Source organism: Chinchilla lanigera, unplaced genomic scaffold (genome assembly GCF_000276665.1).
Source record: "Chinchilla lanigera isolate Chin_1 unplaced genomic scaffold, ChiLan1.0 scaffold00064, whole genome shotgun sequence".
NCBI classification, from domain to species: Eukaryota; Metazoa; Chordata; class Mammalia; order Rodentia; family Chinchillidae; genus Chinchilla; species Chinchilla lanigera.
Genome location: NW_004955465.1, coordinates 10,660,598 through 10,685,771, shown reverse-complemented (window position 1 = coordinate 10,685,771; position 25,174 = coordinate 10,660,598). Strand labels below are relative to the sequence as shown.

General features: G+C 41.9%; 1 protein-coding gene across 6 annotated transcripts in view; it reads right to left on the bottom strand.

Moving 5' to 3' along the window:
• The window catches only part of Mylk4 (myosin light chain kinase family, member 4), a 100,396-nt gene that overhangs the window by 4,859 nt on the left and 70,363 nt on the right, over positions 1-25,174 (bottom strand). For 4 of the 6 annotated variants that reach the window (XM_013521843.1, XM_013521846.1, XM_013521844.1 and 1 more), the window contains 12 exons: positions 20,106-20,184; positions 19,292-19,736; positions 17,573-17,874; positions 16,150-16,255; positions 12,788-12,881; positions 12,600-12,709; positions 11,221-11,362; positions 8,179-8,249; positions 7,269-7,397; positions 6,485-6,637; positions 5,069-5,147; positions 1,118-1,184 (listed from right to left, as the gene is read on the bottom strand). In XM_013521843.1, the coding sequence (XP_013377297.1) occupies positions 1,143-1,184; positions 5,069-5,147; positions 6,485-6,637; positions 7,269-7,397; positions 8,179-8,249; positions 11,221-11,362; positions 12,600-12,709; positions 12,788-12,881; positions 16,150-16,255; positions 17,573-17,874; positions 19,292-19,736; positions 20,106-20,184 (1,752 nt within the window). In that variant the 3' untranslated portion in view covers positions 1,118-1,142. The remainder of the gene's footprint in view (positions 1-1,117; positions 1,185-5,068; positions 5,148-6,484; positions 6,638-7,268; positions 7,398-8,178; positions 8,250-11,220; positions 11,363-12,599; positions 12,710-12,787; positions 12,882-16,149; positions 16,256-17,572; positions 17,875-19,291; positions 19,737-20,105; positions 20,185-25,174) is intronic. The other 2 variants (XM_013521845.1, XM_013521847.1) reach the window with 2 other exon arrangements.

The following is a 25,174-nucleotide window of genomic DNA, read 5'->3' as shown; positions in this document are numbered from 1 at the left end:
AGCCAAACAAAGACCTCCAGTCCAGAAATACGGAGATGAGAATACGGAGCTAAGTCCAGTAGGGGCTGAGGGTAGCTCAGTAGTAGAGCACTGGCACAGTGTGTACAAAACGCTCTGGGTTCAATCCCCAGAACTGTGAAAGGGGGGCGGGTGAGGAATTAAGATCAGTGGGGAGCAAGAACATAGATTTACACATCATAAATCCTATGCAGTTATTAAAATTTAGCTGCAAAAATGGCTACAAAATTACTGCCCAAGATTAGGGAGCTGGAGCATTGATGTCTCCCTTATGAGGACAGAAATGTTGGATTTCTAAGTCTTTCTTTATTAGAGTACTACTACTTGTATAATCTTAACCTTTAGGGTATAGCTTGAGTGAGGTTATCGATGAAAAGAAAGTATTCACATGTAAAACTATCCCTTAGTAATTCCACCAAAACTCTAAGAGGGGCATAGAACATACATGGAAGTTGGTATGCAGTGGTTTTCCTGGGAGTCAGAGAGCTGGGCCAAGGTCAGAGGCAGCTCAAAGGGGAAAAATTAAATCTGGCTTCAGCTTCCAAGACAGCAGAGGGAACCGTGCTCTACCATTTCCTGGCTGCGTGGCTTTAGGTGAGTTATTTAGTTTCTGAGTCCTGAGACTTGGTCTCCCCATCTATATATAATTGTAAGGATGACCAGAGACAGTTTCCGGTCAGAGCCTGGAGCTCACTATGCTAATTATTGAGCATAATTAGCCCTGGCCTCAAGTTGGCTTAGATGATCTCTCCAGGGCCATTCAAGGAGCTTAGGCAGTAAGACTACCCCACTCCACATGGTAGGGAACCAAGCTCCTGCTATGACATGGCGAGCCAGGGCACAAGCACAGCAACATGAATTTGAGGATCCCCCCACATCAGGTGAAACACTGCCCTGCTTCCCTCAACATCTCTGCCAAGACCACTCAACGTCTGTCTCATTTCTCTTGCTGGAGGGTGGCGCACACCTCCAGGAAACCACCTGCAGCCAGGGGAGCACCTTCTCAAGACTGCTTGAATCTGTGATTTCCTAGAGTGTAACCCTAACTATCTCCCCAATTTTCTTTCTTCTCAGGGAAAAAAGAAGATTTGATACCAACCTTTCAAAGGGGTATCTTCCGTGGACTATTTGGTCATAAGGTTATGAGCGTCGGAGCTGCAGTTCTTCTGGGGAAACAGGAGACATTTGAGGAAGGGTGAGCACTGTTTTCATCAGTTACTGACTTCAGAACACACACAAGAACACAGGAAGAGCCAATGGTTTGCTGCTCAGTAAAATACTCTACAAGAGATATTCTTGAAGTCTAAACTGCTGCTGACCTCGGAGAAGTCACACTTCCAGCCTGCTGCTGCATGTCCCCCACTCTCCTCCTGCCTTAGCACCGGGGTCAACACTCTTAGGCCCCAGTCACACCGAGTTTTTACATGTGTGTCTTATCAAAACTCACGGAGACCAAGCACAGGGCCCATGTTTGTGATAGTCGGGCTGCAATGACTGCAAGGATGAGTTAGACCCTGGGGTGGTTTCTTCCAAAAGCACTCAAATCTAGTAGCAGACAGGGTGATGGAAGTGCCAAGAGAGAAGTGAAGAACAGAAAAGAGAGGAGAGGAGAAGAAAAGGGAAGAGAAGGGAAGGGAAGAGGAGAGGACGGGAGGGGTGGGGAGGGGACAGGAGGGGAAGGAAGGGAAAAGAAGGGAAGGGGAGGGAAGGGAAGAGAAGAGAAGAAAACAGAACAGAACAGAACAGAACAGAACAGAAAGGAAGAGAAAAAAAGGGAAGGGAAGGGAAGAGAAGGAGAAACAAAAAGAACCTTCAGTTTAGGGACCAAGAAAAGCCAAGGTGGGGAAAAAAAAAAAAAAAAGATGGCCTTTAACACTGGCCTTAATTGGCAGGATCTGGGTAAGAGCTACTTCTGAGGACAGATGGGTTATAGCTGGGAGCATAAAAGAGGCTGGGACCACCGCATGTCATGTTGAGACTAGGAGGGAAGGCAGAGAAATTTAGCACCATCATTCTAAGGCGGGGAGTGCTCGAGCGCAACTGGCATGCTCAAGTGGTTAGGAACACATGTGCCAATGAAAAGAGATAAATAAGACTGTATAAAATTTTAAAATAGAATTTAGGTCAGGGGGCTGGGGGTTTAGCTCAGCAGCTCAGCGGCACAGCACTTGCCCAGCAAGTGCAAGCTCGTGAGTTCGATCCCTGGTACCGGAAAAAAACAAACAAACAAAAACAAAAACAAAAAAAGAATTTAGGTCAAATGGTAAGCCCTGTTGGACTAGAATTAAATTTTCAACATAAAGGTGAATTCTTATTTTAGATAACTTAGAAGAACAAAGATTATTCCAAAAATAAATCTTCTGGAAAAACTTGGTCTCTATACAGGCTGCACATCCCTAATCCAAAACTCTGAAATTTGAAATATTCCAAAACTGGAAACTTTTGGAGTGCCCACATGACACCAGAAGTACAAAGCTCCATGCCTGACCTCGTGTGACAAGTCATAGTCTAACTACATTCACAAAAATGTTGCTTAAAATTACCTTCGGGTCATGTGTATAAGGTGGATGTGAAACATAAATGAATTTCATCCTTAGACTTGTGTCACACCCTTAAGATTTCTCATTATTTATATGGAAACATTCTGAAATCAGAACAAATCCAAAATCTGAAACACTCCTGGTCCCAAACATTTTGGATGGGAGTTACTCAACCTGTTTTTCGGTGACAAATAAACACATTGTTTGAATGTTGCCTTTCAGTAGTACCAAATATGTACAGCACGAGAATGGTTCTACAAAGGTGGTTCAGGCTTCCTTCACCCAGTACAATAATAGGGTGGCAAAGTTCTGCCCTCAACTCCAGAATTTACCCCTCCTCCATCTTCTACATAATGGGCATACTAATAAAGCCTGCCTCAAAGGTTAGGCATGAGGGATACACGAGTTAATTTTTGTAAAGCAGTTTGGGCACTAATTGTCATAGTGTCACATAATGATAACTTTAATAATTACACTTAAAGAAGAGAATTTGCTTTCTTTTAATTCTCAGCATTCTTGAAATTCACCTCAGGTACCACCAGTTGGATGGAGTAACCAAAAGGTGATTTTTGTTGTTACATGTCTAAAGAATATTTTAAGCTCTCTTTAAGGTGTGCAATGTCATTAATTTTCTGCTGTGGTTTCTATATTGTCCTGCCACGTCAAAATGTATTTGGACATCAATAACCTTGGATAAAAATACATTGGTGGAAAATGGGCTCAAAATAAGTTGGTTACCCTAATAAGCAGTTTATGCAGTCTGGATGAGGTACTGGCTAGGTAATAAGTCTATTTTTACTTGGCATCCGTACCAATTATCAAGGAAAGGTATATTCAGACACAAATAAAACTCAGTGCTGATGCTGAATTTAGAAATAGAGTTAATTTCAATAAAGACTGGCTGTGGAAAAACTGAGTACCTGAAGCAGAGTCATTCCAAGGTTTGTTGGTCAGGAGAAAAGTTCCATTCCAAACCCCAGGGAGTGGGGAGGTTGAGGAGGAAAAGAAAATGTGTTGAGCACACACCATGTGAAGCCCCAGGGGCAGCCACTCTACCCATGAGCACGTCAGACCTGTCCTCCATGTCCTCCCAGAGGTGTGGAGGGCTTACTGCGTGTATGTGCATCCTCCCAGGCTAACCATCCTAAATGTGGGGAACAGTCACTCCAATGTCACGTATCTGTGTCTGTGTTATTTCTAGAATCCACAATTATTTGGATGAAAGCAACCTGAGAGAGACAGAGACGCCAACGTGGAAGCTACCATCACAATTCAGAGGACAAATGTCCCAGGTCAAGACAACCAGAGGGATGGAGAGAACTGGGAGGATTCCATAGCCAATAAGGTACAGGATTGGACATCTATTAAACATGGGATGAGGGAATGAAGGAGAAGGAAGAAATAAAGGGTCTATTGATGCCACTCAATGGTAAAGGAGGAGGTGAGTTGGGGGTAGGGCATGGGTTCAGGCTGGGGCTGAGAAAACCCAAGTGGAAACATCTAGCACACAGGTGGATATGTGAGTCTGAAGCTCAGGAAAGAAATCTGTACCAAAGAGTCACATGAGGGAGATGTGATATAAACATTTCGGCAATAGGAACAGAAAAAGATTTCACTGTTAGAGGTTGAGTACAAGCATAGGTGCCATTGTTCTCAACAAATACTTCAGTCTTTCATATCTGGTAAAAGTCTCCTTCACATTTACTTGTATAGGCATTTAGACCAAAGTAAGCATTAAAAGTTGGTGGTGCATGTCTGTAATTCCAGCTGACTGGGAAGCAGAAGCAAGAAAATCAGGAGTTTAAGGCCAACCTGGGAAACAGCAAGCCTTGCCCCAAAAGAAAATTTTTGAAAAGGGCTCAGGATGTAGCTCAGTGGTAGAGCTCTTGCCAAGCATGCAATGAGCCCCTACATTCAATCCCTAGCACAAAAAAGAAAAAGAAAAAAGACTTAGTGTCTAGAACAGACTAAATCAGGTAAGCAAGGAATTTATAATTTTGAATTCTGTTTTATTGTGAAATATTTCTTCTGAATGTACATAAGCATGTCTTGCCCAAACTGTAATTTTATATATAAATATATACATACCAGTCCATACATATATGTGTGTGTGTTTATATGCATAGTATTCTGATGTAAAAACGGATATAAAGATTTGATAATAAGCACTTATGCCAAAAACAACATTCTGTTAAACATACATAAACAATGTAATCAGCATTGTTTTGTAAAAGTACAAACTGCTCAATAAAATATTTTTAGCAATTTAACATTAGCACAAGATTTTCAGGCTAGGGGCTGGGGGTTTAGCTCAGTGGCACAGTGCCTGCCTGGCAAGCACGAGGTCATGAGTTAGATTTCCAGTACCAGAAAAAAAAAAAAAAGATTTTCAGGCTGCAAGGAAAAGCAACAGAGGGAACCGCATGGAAGGTTAAGATGAATGCAGCTTCTGATCATTAAAAGACAGGTAGACAGGAGAAGAGGAAGAAAAACCAAGAGGCCTTGCTCACCTGTGCGCGGAGTCTGGCGTGGAGCTTGTGATCTGACAACCAGGGGTGCTTGAGAGCTTCACTGGCACTTATTCTCCAGCTAAATGGAAATTCAGAGATTTACTAGTAGGAACACACCCAGCAAGGTCTGCAGCTGCAATTCATCTTTGGCCTGGCCTGTACCTTTGGTAGACCAGATGGCTGAATGCCAAGTTCACAGCAAAGTCTATCTCTTCTGGAGTTAAGTGTCACGAATGGCAGCATAGGTGACCATCAGATCCAATCAGGATAACAACATTGGTAAGACAAGCAAGACAAATGATCAAAATTCTTGTTAATAATTGAACATCTACTCCAAATACTGTATATGGACCCTTTCTTATGATATAAAATTGAATCTCCTCAATTGAACTCCTAAGAGACAGTACAAGAGTAAATTCATATTACTGTAAGAGCAAAATGCTACATCAAAATGATTCTTGATGATTACAAAAGGAATTTATGCATTAAATCTTTTGAATATGTATTACTAATTTTTGAAACACTGAAATATGTTTCTGAACAGTAGCTTTCAGTAGCCATAAAGCTTCAGTTTGTAGAACTGCTTCAATATGTTTGCTTCATTAGATACCAAACATTTAAGTATAAGACTCGAAGAGGAGGGACATTGTACTTTCAGGAACTGTGTTGATATGGTCACCACTATAGAACATAAACAGGCATCAGTTACTAAAAAAGGAAAACAAAACAACAACAACAAAACTCTTCACTTCCATCAACCTCAGATGGAAACGCATTCCCAATTAGTATCGTGAATTTTCAGGATGGAATCCGCAGAGCATTCCAATAGCTGACAGTGCTGAAAATATGTCTGTTACTACTCTAAAGTCAAAGTTTTAAAGTCTGGACACTAGAAGGTTAACAGGAGCATTGTACTAATAATTAGATTCTGAATAACATTTAGGTTTATTTTTGTACCACTCAAATTTATTCTGTAATAGTGATATTTGGCTTTGACTTTAGTTGCATGCAAATGTTGACTCCAAGCTTAAGCCAGGTGCCCAGGGTTGCTCCTTAGATATTAATGCAGGAATGGGTGGGAGCAGACACTGGATCTAGAGTGCCTGACTTGGAATCTGCTGTAATTGAGCCCCAGGGCATTACTGCCCTCAGACTCGGCTAAGCATCTGTGAAATCATGGTTATTATCTCCACATACCACAGATTAATGCAAAAGTGAAATAACACAAGAAAGTGTGTATAATATATATGGCCCCAGATCTCAGTAGATCAGAGACAAACCAAGCTTCAGTTGTGCTTCTGACTTGCATAGGCATCACAGATGACACAAGGAGGATGGATTCTAATGGCCCTGGTGGTTTGTACTGCTTCCTGTTTATGCTTGCTTCTGCCAGAGCACAGGATGAACCTGAGTTACCTTTTCTCCTTAATCAGGAGCTTGGAGATGAACTCCCTGGCTTCGTCTGAGATGTCCTGAAATTCTTCATCCTCTAAGTCCCACCTGCATGCCAGGATGTTGTTCAGCGTCTCTGCGTCATCATCACCCAGGAAGGGGGATAAACCACTAAGTCTACAGGACACAGGACCCAGAGTGAGTAATTTTAAATTCAATCTCAAATCCTTTACATACAGGTTGCTTTCTGATTCTGTCATTTAAAAGGAGAGGAGGAAAATAACCTAACAAAGAAGCATAATTTTATAACCTATTATTGAAACCAGCAAAGTGTTTTCCTCCCCCTTGCCAAGTCCTAATTAAACAACTGTGGCAGTGAAGGCTGCAGCTACCCTGGAATATGAATCTCAAAAAGTAGTACACATTCCTTGCTCAAGCACTTTGCAGCTGGCAAGATGTCACATACTCAGAAGGCAAATGCCAGGAATGCCACCTCTGAGGAGTAAAGCTAGCATGAGTCATGCAGAAGATCGGTACAAGGGTGGGGTTCTTTTTTCAGTTACTTCTAGGGCTTTAGGTGATGTTCTAGGAGCCAAAGTGATCTGTGAAGAGGACATACATTCACTTTTTAAGATGAGGAGGGCCAGAATTTACTCCTTTCATTCACGGGATTCAACAGAACCTAGAAAGCAACTATGCTATAGTATTTTTTAAAGACCTAAATTAGGGCTTTTGTTCAAAATAGCCAAACCTCACAGAAGGGGCACAGATGGAAGACACGTGTGTGAGAGAGACTGAAGCTGCTTACAGCATGTAAGCGATGACCCCCACGCTCCACATGTCTGTAGGGAAGGAAACAAAATCGTAGTTCACAACTTCGGGGGCAAGAAATTCAGGGGTTCCAAAGTTCACCTTCAGTTTCTCCCTGGGTTTGTATCTGGAATGGGGGAGACAAAGAGGAAGGATGGGAAGTGGCAATCAAAAATCAAAACTCATGAATGCTGCGGAGACACGGACTATGAGACAAAACACCTTCAGCTCTCCGGTGAATTTATACTAAATAGACTTCAAAGGAGAGCACATATTCATAGTATTGGAAACCTGCAGAGAAGTCCCATAGGCTTCAAGAGTCAAAATGCATTCTATACATCCTTAATAACTGGAAACAGTTATGGAGAAAGCCACTTTGAATAATCAGGACATCTGAATTGTAGAATGTGACAAAAAGAAAGCCAGTATAGTTCCTGGCATGTAGGTGGCTTGAATAAGCCTGTGTGGATGAATAAACAGAATGCTGTGATACTTTACAACTCCTCTTTGAGGCAGGCAACCATGCTGAACTGTGAATGTGTCCACGTAAGCTCTGTGAACCCTTGGGGAGCTTCCATGGGCGAGGACCCTGCAGTCTCAAGCCCTTTTCTTTCCAGATGGAACAAACATAAAAAACTAAGACCAACCCCTCAAATGCTAAATTAATGGCTTCTGACTTAATAAGCCTCGCTGCATTAGGTTTGTAATTTCTCACATTTTTATTAAATGCATTGTGGAAGCTTCTAAACACTAAAACCTCCAATTCAGCAAGGTAAGACTGATTTTTATTAAATTAATTCTAAATCAGGGCATGAGAATAAAGGATATGCTAGATTTATCTTTACAAAGAATGAGCACCAGACATGTCCCCTAACTTTGTTCCTACACCTATGTCCAAACACACATACCTTCTGGCCAATCCAAAATCAATAATTTTTATTTGTTTAGCATCCCGATTCACACACAGGATATTCTCAGGCTGCCAGGAGAAAGAGACACATTAGCAATGAAAACAACTATCCTTCACTCAAATTGTTCTTGAACCACAACTAAAAATACAACAATGCTCAGGAAAAACATATCAGGCCTTTCACTTGGGGCTGGCTCTTCTGTGTGGGCATTTTCTCTTCTAATTATGTGGCGGATGAGGTCGCGAGTACCCTGCCAACCTTGCATCACCCGGCCTGTCCCTCTCCATGGTTTTGCAGTTGACCATAATGCATGAGTTCAGGCAGAGGCCTCCTCGAGAGAGGACAGAGCCCGAGGCTGTTTCAGGACTTCATTCCATGGTGGAGGCCAGCTCAGGCTTGACACTGGCCCCCCTAAAATTATTAAGTATGAATTCCCCTGTCTTGGAGGAATATTTTTCCCAAAGATTTATGAGTTCCCGGAGAAATGGCCTGATTCACTTCAACAACCACATTCAATGTGCAATATAACATAAATCTTCCCAATCCCTAGATTTTTCCTTTGTGCTTGGCTTTTGGGAACGTCACAAGTTAAAGGCAGGCTTTTCTCTCCTATTCATTCTTCATCTTCAGAAACTCTAAGGCTTTGCTGTTTGGTCTCAATGCCTACAGCCCTTGAGGAAGTGTTCCTTTGGAGTTAGACTCTGGTACAACTTTACCCTGCTAATCTGACAATCTTGGGGCAAAGCGGGAGAAAATCAAATAGAAGTACTAAACTCAGTGTCTCAAAAATGTCTTAGAAATGTACCTACTTTTGGGGAGATAGAAATATCAAGATCTTAGAAAAATAAAGGGCATGGTTTAAAGTCAAAGTCATCCATAAAAGGGAAAGTTTTCAGCGAAGAGACAAGAACTCTCAAACTGTTGTTTCAACTCCTCCCTAAGAGCTGGAGGCCTGAGCAAAGGTGCTGATGCCTGGGATTCCATTTCCCCATCTTCTGGCTGGGAGCATAACTCCCTCCCACACCCTGTCTGGGTGGAGAAGAGGTTTAAAAAAGATTAGGGACCCAAGACATATTTATAAAAGAATGTAGTGCTTTCTTTATCAGTATTCAGTAGTCCATTTCATTGGATGCACAATCTTTAGAAATCAATCCTTCCCTAAAATATATCGAAAACAGATGTCTGTCATTTTATATGTAAGTGGGTGCTATGTAAGGCAGTTGGTTTCATGCTTAAATAACTAATTGATCATGTATGCAGCTGTCTCGTTTTCAGAGAATAGTAGAGCATCCAAAAATCGTTTTGCAGAATGTAATGAAATAGCTCTGAGGGCACGTCCAAAAGTTAATGTTTATGATCAGGAAATCAAAGAATTTCCATTAAATGAGATTTGTAGAACATAAAAAAATATAAAGAAGTCCATTTTAAATCACCCCTACCTAATGACAGCCACTCTTAATGTTTTTAGCCCGTTTTCTTCCAAGGAGCTTTCTAAAAAGCTGGTCCTTAATGACCGATCCAGCTGTCATCTTTATTATTATCTTTACACACACATCATAAATAAAATAGCCCACAGCAAGTCCCCCATCAGTGTTAGGAAGCCAGAGATAGAGTGATGTGGCTCCTGATAGGTTGGCTCCTGGCTACAGCTGCCAATCAGACCCATTTAGAATATTCACGGTCCGGGACAACAGGCACGATCATACTCAGTTCATGGCCACGGACTTTGCCAATGACTTCTAACCTCTGACTTTGTCATTTTATATACCACTTCCCCCTGCCTTCCTCCTGCAGAACAGTCAAGGGGAAAGGCAAGGCACATAAATCAAGACAGTGAGGGAAGCCAAGTCGTAGGAGGAGAGGCCATGGAAATCTATTTAAGGAGGCTAGATTTATTCAGCTGCACAATCCCTGGTGACTCGCAATAGATGGTATGTTATATAGAATACACACTTTATCTCACTGCCATGCTGTGCAAACAGGGAAATGAGAAAATGATCGAGCCACACAAGTAGATACACATTACGATGCTCAGCTCCAGCCTTATACTTGACCAGGGTTATGTGGGCTCAGTCTTTTGTTAGTTATAACTAGAACTGTGCACAGTCCAGTTCTTCTAGGGACTTCATAAGGGACGGTGGCTTCTCTCATGTTGCTTTTCCACCATCTCCAGCATGTTACCCACTTCATCCTCTCTGCTTGCTGACATCTGAGCCACATCCTCTGCTGGTCTTGCCTTCTGTTCTCCATAGTTTGTCCTCAGTGGTCCAGCCAAGCCCATAAACAAGTAAATCCCAAAGTCCAAAGCTTTAGAAGAGTGTTGGGCATTCTTGGAGCCCTAGAAAGTTTGATTACAACTAGGGAATTCTGAGTTAGCTAAAATCCTCCACCCGATACACTCTAATGTGTAGGCTATGACAAGGATATTGTGGTGGTGATGGTGGTTGCAATTCTAAACTTTTAGGGAAACCACCTCCTATGCCAAGTTCTTCAACAGGGACAAGTTACAAGAATCTGAACAATCTACGTCCATAGAAAGCACAGTCTCTAAAGATGGTGACAACAGTTGAGAATGAGATAAAAATCCAGACTTTGAGACAGGTGTGGTGGCACATGCCTGTGATCCCAGCTGAGGCAGGAGGATTGTCACAAGTTTGGCCAGGCCCAGCCTGGGCTAATAGTGAGCTCATGGCCAGCCTGAACTACATAGGAAGACCCTGTCTCAAAACAAACAAATAAACAAATAAAATAAGAATACAGATTTTGCAGACATGGGGGAAATGTGGGTGTACTCCCAGCTTCTTGGGAGGCTGAGACAGGAGTATTACCCGAACCTAAGAATTCAGGGCCAGTCAGGGCAACATAGCAATACACACCCCATTTCAAAAAAGAATCCAGATTTTTGTTAATTTCTGAGAACACAACCAATGACCGGGCAAACTACCTCAGCTGGCATATATTATCCACAGGGCCTACCGACCAACATGGGCAGGGCTTGGGACAGCTTTACATTTTGTAGGGGAGGTAAACGTGAGCTACCTTCAGGTCCAAGTGGAGGATGTACATCTGATGCATGTGTTTTATGCCCTCGCATATCTGCTTGACAAACAGGATGGTGTCGAGTTCCGTCAAGCTGCAGTTCTCATCAATGATACGGTCGAACAGTTCCCCGCCTTCCACACTACGGAGGAAAGAGGGGTGAAACGCTCAGACCTTATCCCGAACTGGCGTGGGCTTTCTTGTAGCAAAGTGCTGCGTGAGTTTCTCTGACACTCCCAGAAAACACATGTGAAGCACTTTCTCCACCTTCTTTACTACCCAGGTTACATACATGACTCCTGCATTGGGGGCGCCACACACACACCTTCCTTTCACAGAGGGAAATCTCAAAGTCCTTTCAGTCCGGGGCTTCAGCTCTGGGATGAGTCTGCGTGTATCACTCCTTAACACATGTCATTGACAGGAGAATTCTAAGGACATGGGCAGGGTTCTCTGAACCCCAGCAGCAAGTTTCAACACTTTAACGCCTCAGACTAACTGGAGTGATTAAGTGCTTCCATGTGACTGATGCTTTATTATACAACGTGCTTTATGGCACAATGATAAGCAAAACCAAGCTGGAAACAAGTGAACTGAATCCCAATACCAATTCCGCACTTATCAGAACTACTAGTTTTCTTTCTTATAGTCAGACTTAGGACCTCACACATTCTAGGAAAACACTCTGCTAATGAGCTACGTCCTCAGCCCAGAACTAGACATGTTCTCACCCAAGTCATTAAGTTTTTACCAAGGCAATTCTAAATTGAAGCCTGTTAGTCCCAGTCACCAAAGGTGTTACATGAACTTTGTATTAGTGATCATAGCCACTGCTCCCCGCCATGCAGAGTTTTCTGTCCAAGGTTTCAGTTACCCACAGGCAACTGTGTCCAGTCTAGTACAATAAGATGGGGGGGGGCATCCACATAATTTCACTAGAATATATTTTGATAATTGTTTTACTTTGTTATTAACTACTAAGTAATAAATTAAGCCTTACTATAGGTATGTAATTAAAAAAAAAGCAAAATGTATAAATGGGGTTTGGTACTATCCTCAGGCATGCCTTGGGAGGTCTTGGTACTTGTTCCCTAAGGATAAAGGACTTCCTTATGCTGAAAATGAGAGGTAGCTCAAAAACCACTTTCCTGCCTATGACCCAGAATGAAATGATATAAGCCTGGATCTTAACAACACAGCTTAGATGCAAAGCCACTCTAAGATATTTCATCCCATTACATCTCAACAGTGAATCGCATCAGGAGAGGCATAATCAGAAGTAATTTTCTCTGTGAAACAGACACATTCATGTGGTCCACACACGTCAGAATCAGAGGGGCAGCATGCACGGTTCTGCCGGACAGGGAGGGGACACGTACTACTCCATGACCAGGATGATGTCGTTCTTGGACTCAAAGGCATCGTAGAGCTGAATGAGGTTCACGTGGTCCAGCTGGTTCATAACATTGATCTCGTTCTTCACCTCCTCCTAAGCAGGACATGGTGTGTTAGTGCAATGGGGGAACTGGACAGGAGGGGGAGACCCAGGAACGCCCCGCATCTTCACCTTGTCCTTTGTGCCTCTGGTCTTAATAATTTTGGCAGCCAGCTTCAGGCCCGTTGCTTTCTCTTCACACTTGTGAACCTGCCCAAAACGCCCTCTGCCAAAAAAGAGGACAGCACAGCATGATGTACCATTGTCAGCAGGGACCCAGGGAAGTCCCTACCAAGTGGACAGAGGGAAGTCACCCCGGTGTTTCTCTTTGTGAAATTGAATGGGCAAACCTATGAGTGTACCTGCTATCTCCAGTAAACTAGTTCAGCCCTGGTCAAGGTCTGGCCTGTGCATCACTTGTATCACAAGGTCCTGGGAAGAGGAGGGGGTTAAGAATGCAGATCTCTTGTTCAGACCACAGGCCTATGGAGGCAAGAACCCAGGGTGAAGCCTCAGGATCTGCATTTCAGGCTGTTCCTTGGGCGAGTCATTTAAATGCGAAAATTTGAGAAATCACTATTACAGACAACACAGAATTTTTCTAAATACATCTGAATATAAAAGGCTGGGCTTTGAAAGCAAATGAATAATACAGCCTAGAGGTCATGTATGTCAAAATATTTTTTGAAACTGCATATAAATAAAAAGGCAGCAACAATATTGCACATAGATACATACAATCAATGTACATATTGCATAGCTGCTGATGACGTTTTTCACAGTTCAGCTTGGCTGTCAACCTATACGGGCTTTGGAAGACAGCTGCTGCTAAGGATATGGCTTGTGTGTTCCCCAAAGATGTATGTTAGAAGTGTGGTCTTCAAGGTAGCAGAGTAAGGGTGGTGTGGAAGCTTTAAGCTGTGGGACCTACGAGGAAGTAATTTGGTCAGTAGGGGCACTGTGCTGGAAAGAAGTTGATCTTGATCTTGTTGGTTCCCGGTTAGTTTTCATGAGAGGGCAGCTACAGAAGAGCAATTCTGACCCCTCCACGTTGTTCCTTGGCTTCCTATCATGTGACCCCTGCCTCCTACACTTATTCCCACCACAGTGCCATTTACCATGATGTGATGAAGCCAGGGAACTCCTCATCAGAGCTAAGCCTATGCTGGTGCCAAGATCTTGAATCTCCAGAACTGTAAGCTAAATAAACCTCTCTCCTCAATTGAGCACCCAGCCTGGGGTAATTCATTATACTAACAGAGATGGACTCTAGAGATTTTTAACTTCTAACATGAATCTTTTTTAACAATTTTAAAATTTTATTTGTTTGATCTTGTTTCTTAACTGGTAAAGTAAGATAAAACATATATCCTTGTTCTGTGCCATGGTGGCTGTCATGGTTGGAAGTAAAAGGAGAGCCCCCAAGTAGGACAATGAATATAAAAAGGCTTCATTCCTGGCACCTGTGGGGTGAAAGCAACACCTGACAGATAGGGTGCAGTGGTGGCCATTGCATTCCCAGTGTAGCTACCCCACCCATCCCAGAAGCAGGAGACTCTTGGAAAAGATGTTGGATACTGGAGAAATAGTCAAGTGGTATAAACAGTCAATGGTATTTCAAGTGGTAGAAATAGTCAATTCCAACCATTCAGCCACCAGACTGGTAACCTCACGCTCACTGGACATGGTGATCAGCGATTACGACAGTCAGCTTTGTATTGCTATAACAACACATCTAAAATAAACAAGTTTAAGGAAGAAAGGCTTATTTCAGCTCATGATTTTAGAGGTTTCAGTCCATGGTCACCTGGTTCTGTTGTTTTGGGCCTGAACTGAGGCAGAACATCATGGTGCATGGCAGAGGAGGCTTCTCACCTCATGGCACCAGGAAGCAAAGAGAAGGCAAAGGTTCCAATCTGCCCTTCAAGGACATGCCCCACTGACCTCACTTCCTTCAAGGTCACGCCCCTAGTGACATCACTTCCTCCTATGAGGCCCTATTTCTCAAAGATTCCACCACCTGCCCACAGCACCACAGGGCTGGAGATGGAGCCTTTACCATGATTCTTGGGGAGACATTGTAAGTCCAAACTATAGCAAGGATACGAAAGCCCTAGGGCCTACACAGTGGGAGATGAACACAGAAGGAGCTCTGAGAACCCAGTGGTCCTTGACATGTTGCAGTATCTCTGCCAAAAGTAAGAGTGAAGCTGCTATGTCTTGAGTCCCCTGTCAAGAAGGAGGAGGCACAGTACTCAGTGGTCCCTTCACATCTCGAGGGCAGCAACACATATTTAAGGGGCGCTCTTCAAACTCATTGCTGAGCCAGCTAGGGCTGCCAGTGTTCAGTGAAGCCCAGGGCAAGATGGGACCAGCCCCCCCACTACACACTCTCCAGTACCACTGAGCAGAACCTGTGGTCCCCAAAGATGCAGAAAGGAACTTTAAAGGAGCCATTGACAAGCCTTGGCCAGACAAACAGTGAAAACCCTGGGAATTATCTCAAAATTTCTACTGCAAATAACTATTCTCCTTCAGAGAAATAGTTGCTGGCTTGCCACTGAAGTCCCTGAAGACCCAAAGACTTCAGACCTCCATGGCACCAGTTCATGTTTTGAATTTGCAGTTCTCCCTCAGCCCATCCCCACCGTCCCAGGGGGAGTTCTCTGTGATCAGCCGGCTGAGGAAGAAACACCTCAGGTGGTTCCATGTGACAGAGCCGAAGGAAGATGGACTGGGGAGAGGAAGAAGGGATTTTATAAAAATCAACTGACTACACCCTAATGACCAATCGCAGAAACATGTGCTGTCACAGTTGTGCGCATTCCCCATGTGTTAGTAAGTAAAATTTGTACATATGTGTGTAAACTTTCTACTTCACCCCTCCTGATTTACACAAATGTGCTGATGGTAGGAAACCAGGCTTTGAGTTACAAGACATCACAGAGGGACTGTGAAAGACTTAGAAGAGGAAAGACTCTCCCCCAGTATAAATGAGTTTCCTTGGTAAGCTCTAATCTTCCTGCATTAGGGAGAGAAGTATGCACTTAGATGACCATCAAATAAGTTCTTCAATGAGGAAATACATCAATTAAATGGATCATAGTAATTTATATAGTAACAGTAGAAGTGGGAAACCAGGAGCAATGATACCAAGATTTAACACATGCCACTAGAAAGACACAGCACTGACTCATTTCTGTGTTTTGTCTCCTGGGGTTTAAGCCATGGCTCTGGACAGCTTCTGAAACTCCTGGTGACTCACATTGGGTTTTTCTTACTTTCAGACCTTACAACATGCAAAGTAAAGTAGATAATAAATGTGGAGCTTTATTGTGACAATTTTCAAGAATGGTTCCCATCTCTTAAAATGTTTGCTCATAATGCTTCTGGTTGTCAGAGGGAGACCAGCGAACATGTATGGGGTGCTCAGGCTCTGTCTTTCTGGAGGCCCTTTGCTCTCACTGAGACTGTCCAAAGGGAGCAATACTTACCCTCCTAGGATTTCTGTTTTGCTCACAGTGTATAAGCTGTTGACTGCTGCTTGTTTGGCTGTCACAATACGATGATCAAACGGGGCAGCAGGAGCCGGGATGTCATCTAAAAGATTGGAGAAAAAGAAGGGCTGCTGTGAAGCAGCCTGAACTCTTTCTAGCATCGTGCGTTTGGCTTCATAGTAAAAATTATCTTCTTTAGTAATAAAATACGGTGTGTCACCTGTTTCAACCCAAAGATCCAGGGATATAAATTTTCATTTCTTGTTGTGACCTGTGATTCATGAAGGTGGTATCTGACATCTTTAAGAAAGAATGTCAGGACAACTTACCTATCATCTATACCCTCTTCAGGACCACTTTTAGAACTGTCAAGAGAGTCAAAAATCTCTGACCCTGTCACAGTTGAAACAGGTAATACTTCCAGGGGTAGGGGTGTAGCTCAGGTGTAGAGCATTTCCTTAGCAAGCTTGAGGTTCTGCATCTGATCCCCAGAATCACAAACAAAAATAGATTTCCAAGCCCAAGACTATTTTAGGTCAAATATGAGAAATTATTTGATCCACTTTTTAAAAAAAGTGCCTAAATAGAATAGTTCATTCTTTTAATTAATGTGGAGAGAAAAAAGAAAAATGAAACATTTCTTCATGTCATTGATATTATATATTACTTGCCAAAATGTTTTAGTCTTTATTTAAGACACTTTTAAGGCACAAAGATGGCATTTTCCTGGATGACTGGAAATAAAACACCCAATAAAACTAGGTAAATGTGTATTTCACAGCTATCAAATTTCTTCCACTTTCCACCTCCCATCCGATATGTTTAAACTCCAGTCCACCTCGACATCCAGTCGATGCATGTCCTAACATGCATAAGTACCCGGTCTTCCTTGTACTTTCCCAGGACGACTCCTGTGAACATTTGTGGCCATAAGCCCAACGATTCTCCATTTATTTCCTCCCTGAACAGCTACTGCATGCGAACACCAAGGATGCAAAGACAGGGGAGCAGAGAATAGCTCTGCTTTCAAAGCATGACCTTTCTCTAAAGTACATTTCTTGAGTACTTATCTTGTTCTAGGTACTCTACCGAATATAATATTGATTTTAATATTTTAATTTTTAATTTAATATTAATTTAACATGCTTATAGTCAGGTAACACAAATCTCTAGGAATCTGATTCAGTATGGCCATTCACTTCCCCGCAAGAAATATGCTGAAAAACGAAGTCATGAGAATATTCTCTTGGTGGTATTCATTGCTCCTTGTTTGATTTCTTGAGCCTATGTTAAGCACACACATGGTATCAGTATGTCATTATGTCTCCATTAGGCTGTTAAGCTAAGGGAAACTTAGTTGGGTGGCTTGTTGGGAAAGGATAAGAAGCTTTCAAAGGCCAAAACTAAAGCCATTTCCTACCCAGTGGGGCCACCAGGTCTCGCGCTCTGGGGGCCTGCGCGCCAATGGACTCTTGGGGTTCACCCTGTGTGCACTTCTGGCCTTGCCTGGCATCTTGAGTCTCTATGAATGCGCTCTCTTCACCCAGGCCCACCGCATCTCTCCTGCTCTTCTTGTTGTCCTCACCCAGGCAGGACCCCTCTGTCACTCTTCGCTTGCCGCTGCCAGCTGACTCTGGCAGCTCAGCATTCTGGAGAGGGGATCCTGTTGCAGAATTTCTTCGGATTCCCAGTGTGGAAGTGGCCTTTATGCTGCTGATACACCTGGAAAATAAAATCCAGTCGCAGGTCTCAAAGTGTCAAGGAGAAAATGCCAAAATTCTTAAACTGGAACTTTGCTGCAGTGGCCTTCTGATGGAGAGAGCTTAGGTTCTGTGACAGAGGGACACCATTTCAGCGTTACTGCAATGGGATTAAATCCCCATAACAACTAAGTGAACTACCAGGACAGAGACCCAGTGGTGAGCCCAAGTCATTCGACTGACTCTGCAAAGGGTCACTCTGAAAACCTGACTTAGTCTTCATTTCTTTCTGTTTTGTCTCCTCATAAAAAAGGGGAGTAAGTGAATGACAGCATAACTAAAGAAGCAATAACTGCTCTGAAATTTAGCAGCTATGAAAGAATCTTTATTGGTGGAAGAATTGGCCTGATTTCCGGTTTGGGGCAGTTCTTGATCATATTAAGTACATCTTTCTACTGATGGACTTTAATCACCAATGTTTACACTTGATTTATAGAAAAGTAGACTTATCCAAGACTAGGTTCCAATGTATTATTTTAAAATTAAGTAAGAAGTAGTCTTAAATCTCTAATAAAGAGCACACAAGTGATTGATACACTTTGTTCCAATTAGTGTTTGTTCATCAAAACCAAAAGCAATTCATTTTATTTTGTTATTGTTGTTGTCTTTTTGAGACAGGGTCTCCATATGCAGCTCAGGCTGGCTCTGAGCTCACTTTGTAGCTCAGGTTGGTCTTGAACTCTCAGCGATCCTCTTTCCTCAGCCTCCCCACTGCTGGGATTATAGGCGTGTGTCACCACTCCCAGGAAGAGCAATTCATTTTAATTGGCTACAAATTTTCTTGAATTTATGTGTGAAACTTTGCAGTTGAGAAGAAAGTCTTTCAATAGTCTATTTACAAGCCTGGAGTTTGGATAAAATAGTTAATTTATCACACATAATGAATTTAAGTAAGCTTTTTCAGGAATAGGTTTTTAACTTACAGTTAAATCTCGTTGTTTACTTCTTAACCCCTGGAAAAATGTGTCCTATATTGCTACACAACAAGAACAAAAAACCTTTTACTTGATCTTTAAAAATATTGATTTACTACAAAATTAATAATCATCACCTTTATCAACCAGTTGGTAGAAAACAAAGTGGAATTTGGCTCAGTGGTGGAACATATGTTTATCGTGAGCAAGGCCCTCAGTTTCATCACTAGCAACTAAAGAAAAGGAGGAAAAGAAAAGAAAACAATAAAATGACTGAAAACATCTCAGGCAAGGGGAAATAATAATGGCATGAAAATGTGGCCATAGAAAATCCACATAAACTGGGAGTCTGGATTCTGAATCCTTTCCTTAAAAACTCTCTCCATTCATCCTTTCATGACAACCTGGGATGGTAATGGTGCAAAGACCTATAAAACGTTAATGCTGGAGAGTGCTGTAGCCTACCTTTCCCGGGACCGGTCAGCATTGGTTTGATCAGGATGTTGCTTTTCCCTCGAACACTGATCCAGCGCTGTCTTGCTTGTGGTTGTTGATCCTCCTTCCCCAGCTTCCCTTCCTCTAGTGTCTTCCTTAGGATGGAGCCCATTTTCCCCTCCTTGGAACCTCAGACATTCATTTTTATCCACAGCAGCTTGTTTGTCATCTCCAGCACTATTACTCCCTTGTCCCTTCGGGCTCTGTGTGCATGAAATGTCTTCTCCATCTGTCTTCTCTCTTGGTTCTATGGAATTTCTCAAAGCAAAGTCTTCCTCCTCGACTCCTCTTTCTGTAGGGCATATGGTAAAGCTGCGCTGAGCTACAGAGGCATTGGTCTTCTCGGCATTTTTCTTGTTGAGTTTATCAACCTTTTCTTTCTCAGAGAAGAGGTGGTTCTTCTCGGTAGATCTCTCTGGAAGCCACCAGAGGACACAAAATATTTTAATGGGGAATGCACGTGATCTGTATGATTTTGGCTTCATAAAATGGCATCTCTATTCTGACTTCTTTTTAGAGCAGATATGAGCTTTTAAAAACAAAGTACAAAAATGCAGCCAATTGATGGGCAATTGGCTTTTGAGAAATTTTCTTGTTTTAACTAGTAAAACCAAAAGCCAATGAGATAAAGCATTTTCTCTGTCGTTTCACAAAACAGCATTTCCCTCTGTACAGGTTTTATGTAATTTCCTCTGAATAACAACAGAATTCTGATAACAGAACTCTCCTTACCCTTAATTATCTCATATTCTAAGGATATTATTTCATATTCTAAAAATATTACCTGCGACAACTGATGTCCTTTCACCTTTGACGGGTGTCCTTTCCTTCAGGTCAGGGTTCAACCATGCCTTCTCTTTAGCCTGTGGATACACAAGTAATTGAGGTCACCTGTCACACCTATCACCTATATTTTTCAACCTCAGCACTACTGAAAGTTGGAGCTGGGTAATTCTTTGTTGTGAGGAATATCATCAGCATTGTAGGGGGTTTAGCAATATCCCTGGCCTCCAGCCACCAGATACCAATAGCACCTTCTCTCCCAGCTGTGATAACCAAAACATATCTCAAATATTTGAAATGTATCCTCTCAATTACTTTAAAATATACATCATCAGGGTCGGGATATAGCTCAGTGGCAGAAGCACCTGCATGGTAAATACAAAGTCCTGAGTTCAATTCCCAGTACCAAAAAAAAAAGGACAAAAATATACATTATCAATTATATTCACCTTTTAGTGCAATCCATCTCAAAACCTGTTTGTCCTGTCTGAATCTTTGGCAATCAAATGTAATAGTAATAAAACAAAATGATTCCAGAGATTGCTAAATGTCCCCTGGAGGCAAAATTGTGCCAGATTGAGAACCTATATGTGTATCACTACATTATGCATGGAAAAATTCCACAAAATTCATAGTCATATAGGAGGATCGACCTGAATTAATAAAATCCTGTATAGACTGTAGTATCTGAAAGCAAGTGAACTTATTGTATTCAAAGAAATTCTGTACTTCTCTGTCATGGTTTGTAGAAGGTGGCCCATCTTCATGAATATATTAAAGGATATTGATGATGTATGTCTCACCCTTGACTTATGTTTAAATTGTCTTGATATGGTTCACAAAAAAATCAAGTAAAAATGAGAGGATATATGTGAATGAACTTTGGAAACTAAAAAGAAGGTGATGAGCGATAGCATGCTTTTTTATAAGTAGAGTTTTTCATTGTTTCCCCTAAGTGGATAAACATTCGTCTTGGCATTCAGGATTCTGTGCATTAGTTTTGTAAGCCCTCTAAAATACTATATAAAAGGTAAACAGTAGACAAATTTACCCAAATTTTTACAAATTCTAAACTTATATCTTATAAACTAATGAAATTCAACAACTATACAAAGGATCAGTCTTTTTTTAAATTTTAAACAACACAGTTTGCCCCAGGGTGATTTGCAAACATGAAACAACATATAGCTGCACAGCACATACATCAAGACAGATCACCATCCTATTTTGTAATTCAAAGGGCAAATCCTATGGGTTCAAAGCAGTTTCATTTTTAAGATGAGGACCTTGCAAGACACGGGAATGTTTTTAGATTTATAGAATGCCAAGGTTGGAGATCAGAGCTACGGAGTTCTTTTTAAGTTCAAGTGCAGAGACGGAAGGGGAAAGGGCCTTCAGCTTCCTCTGACAAAGTTGGTTGCTCGTCCTCCTCTAGGCTTGCACAAAACTCAGTATTTGCCCCACCATGGTGAACCTTTGGCGACACTTTCCCTGTCAATTTCCCACCAGACTGTGGGCTTCCACTGTGCAAAAAGACTGGTTCATCTTTGACTACTGGTACTCAGCCCAGAGATCAGCACATGGTGATGTGGATAATGAGGGAGACAGTGATGTGACATTAATGATGATGGTGGTGGTGATGATGCTGGCTAGAATGTACTGAGCATGGACTACAAACCATCTATTCTCCAGTGAACTTTACACTCTTAACTTTGTTCTCCCTAGAGCAACCTGTAGGATAGAGACTATCAGTCCCATTTTACAAATGACACCAAGATTGTAATTCAGTGGTTACTTTCAATCTATGCTCTTAGACAGTATAGCAGGGATGGCGAACCTTTCCAAGACTGAGTGCCCAAATGGAAATTCCAAACCTATTTATTTATCACAAAGTGCCAACACTGCAATTCAACCTGAATATTGAGGTTTAGTTTAGAAAAAATACAACGCTTAGCTGATGGTCAGCTGCTGGCATGACATGGCTCACACGCTGACAGAGAGGGCTCTGAGGGCTGCTGTGGCCCATGTGCCATAGGTTCACCACCACAGGATAAAACAATTGTGGGCAAGCTATATTATCCATATTTACTGAGCTATGCTTTAATATTCATCTCTAACTATTTTCTACATGGTTGGCACCACAAGAGATAAAAAGAACATTAAGAGAGAAAGACAAACAATGAAAACACATTCGAGGAGTAAAGAGATAAACATTTATTCATCAAAAGATTAGAATTAACATAGAAGGGGGAAGAAAAGCGAGATAATGCTCAATGTGAAAATACACATCCAAATTAGACAAATACGATAATTTCACAAATTGTGTTTACACTATGTTTGTCTTTCAGTGCCTCTTTTTTGAAGTGAAAACAGCTGGTGTATCAATAAGCATTACACTTCTAGATTTATGCAGTACGGCATACATACAGTGGTAAAAGCAAAGGTGGCCTGAACAGTGGAAACTGGTATCAGTCAATTTCAGTCCGTCAGTGTGTGTGCAGCTGAGAACTTGGATGTGGAGCACTGAGGGATCTGGGCTGGTCCCCAGCCCATCTGTGTTTCGGGGCTAAATGTCTACATCCGCTGCCCACACCCCTCGGGGACAGAATCTGACCCAACCAACAGGAGAAGCTGTTGTTACTGAGAAACAGAAGAAGCCAGCCTCCATATGAGGCTGTGTTTTCCTGAGGCAATTATACATCACATATGTTTTACTATTTGAATAATGTAAGAAGGTCTTCATTGCCACCAGCTACTGTATTTTCATTTCCCTATGTAATACTGACATCTAGAGGAATTCTGAACTGAACTGTTTTCGATAAACAGAAGTTGTGCGTGTACTCTTCTGTCTGCGGGCAGCAATCTTCTTAAACTTCAGTGTGAAGCCTTCTTACTTTGCATTCTCAAGCTCTGTATAGAAGTTTCTAAAATAGGAATCCAGGTTTGTATACACAGATTGCTTGTTGTCCAAAAATGAAACTTGCTTTCTGTCCACTAAAGCAGGCAGGGTCGGTGCTCTTCAGTATGAAGTTCCCAAAATCATTCTGTTCAACATCCCGCTAATGGAAAGAAAAGCCCATTAAGGGGTATGTTCCTCCTTTGAATTCACAGTGATGGCTGAGAAAAATCAAAGGACCTTGCTTCATTCAAATTCTTTTGCTTAGAAAATATTAAATATTTACAAATGGATTCCTTTGTCACTATCTGCCAATTCATTTTATAATAATTTACCAGTGAAATGTAGATGAAACAGGGAAGAAAGGGGACATGGCCCTGATGCCCGAATGCTCAAAGCACACTTCTCTTGGTATTTGTCCAGTTTGCTAGATGGATCTCCTCAGAGGGGCACATGTACCCAAGCATTACCCATCATAGCCATTTGGGGAATGTGAAGGAAATGCTTGAATTCCTTTCTATTTATTCCATTTCATATGAGCTGAATGTTTGTGTCCCCCAGACATTCATTTGTTGCAAACCTAACCTACCTCAGCATAGTCAGTCTGGTAAGAGGTGGGGTCTTTGGGTGGTGATTAGGCTGCAAGGTGGAGCCAGCATGCCTGGGGTTGGTGCCCCAGTGGGAAGCACCAGCAGAGAGCTCATCCTCTGCTCTCCACCATGTGTGCTGTGTGGCCACAGGAAATGAGCTCTGTCCTGACGTCTGCTCCCTGAACTGGGACTTCCCAGCTCTAGAACTGTGGGAAATAAATGCTTGCTGTTTGAGCCACCCAACCTATGATAGTACACTACTGAAGCCCAAAGTTATTCACTGATATATATATATGTATATTAGTATATATATATATGCATATATAAAATATATATAAATTATATATAGGGATATATAAAAATACATATTTCGTGTGTTTAAAAATACATAGGAATAAAATTGACCACGGAGACAATTGTTGAGCTGGTATAATAAATGTATAATAAATACTTGTATAATACAGTAAATGTTACTTATAAAAATAAATATACAAGTATTGATTATCAATGTGTATAATTTATAGATAAACATTTTATAGTGTGCCTAAAAGTCTCTTACTAATACCAGTCCAAAACCAACGTCGTTTGGAGACCACTCCTCTACGTAAAAGTATCTCTCCTCTTCTGATTTGCTGAAAATGTGTTTCAGAGAAAAGCCATTGTAATTAATAGGTCTGAGGGCAAGCACACCATTAGAACTATGAGTGCAATACTTGCAGTCTTGAAGCACTACTTTGAAGAGGCCAGGACTTACCATTCCAGTGACTATTTGGACGATTTAACCAGCCCTAAGTGTGCAGTCACTCACTCATCTCGTCTCCATTTGAAGTTTTACTGGTGGCCTCAGGATCCACCCCTGAACAGTGGGGCAGCCTCGGCCTGCAGCTGTGCACCTGGCTGCCAAGGCCTCAGTCTCCCCTCTCGCTGTGCTGCATTAAGGTTCTACTTTTCTTGACAGTGGGGGAATAGCCAAAACCAGAACTAATTCAAAACTAGCTGACTTTGGCTGCTCCATTTTTGAGTCCCATCCTATAAAAACTGGATTTTAAAAATTCAGGCTACATCAGGGAGCCAGGCTGCCCTGGGGCTCATCCCAAGTGCATCTGCCACCAATCCTCATATCCTTTGCTGTAGTGATGTCAAGTGATACCTACTGCCCTCCATTTTCAGGTTATAGTTGCTACAAGAAATTGGGTCCAAACCATCGGCATGGGACAGGACAGGATGGCATGGTGTATCTTCAGTAATGGCTTTGTGTATTGCTGCTTATGATTCTGAGATGAACATTTTATGATCATTTTTACCTAATGCTTACAAACATAAAAGTGAAATCGCAGCAATTTATGACTTTGCTAACCTTTGACTAGGCTCCTAGGGAAGAAAGAGAAATATAAATCTAAATGAATACAAAGAAGCAGACTCTTCAGAAGAAGTAGTAAAACTATGTTTCTTTACCGAGCATAAGAGATCATTTTAGAGATCATTTGTGAAATAAATCTATTTCTGTGCATCCTCAGCACACTCTCACGTTCTTTGTACATTAAGTGGAAAAACACCCCAAAGTCTTGGGTGGATAACAGGAAA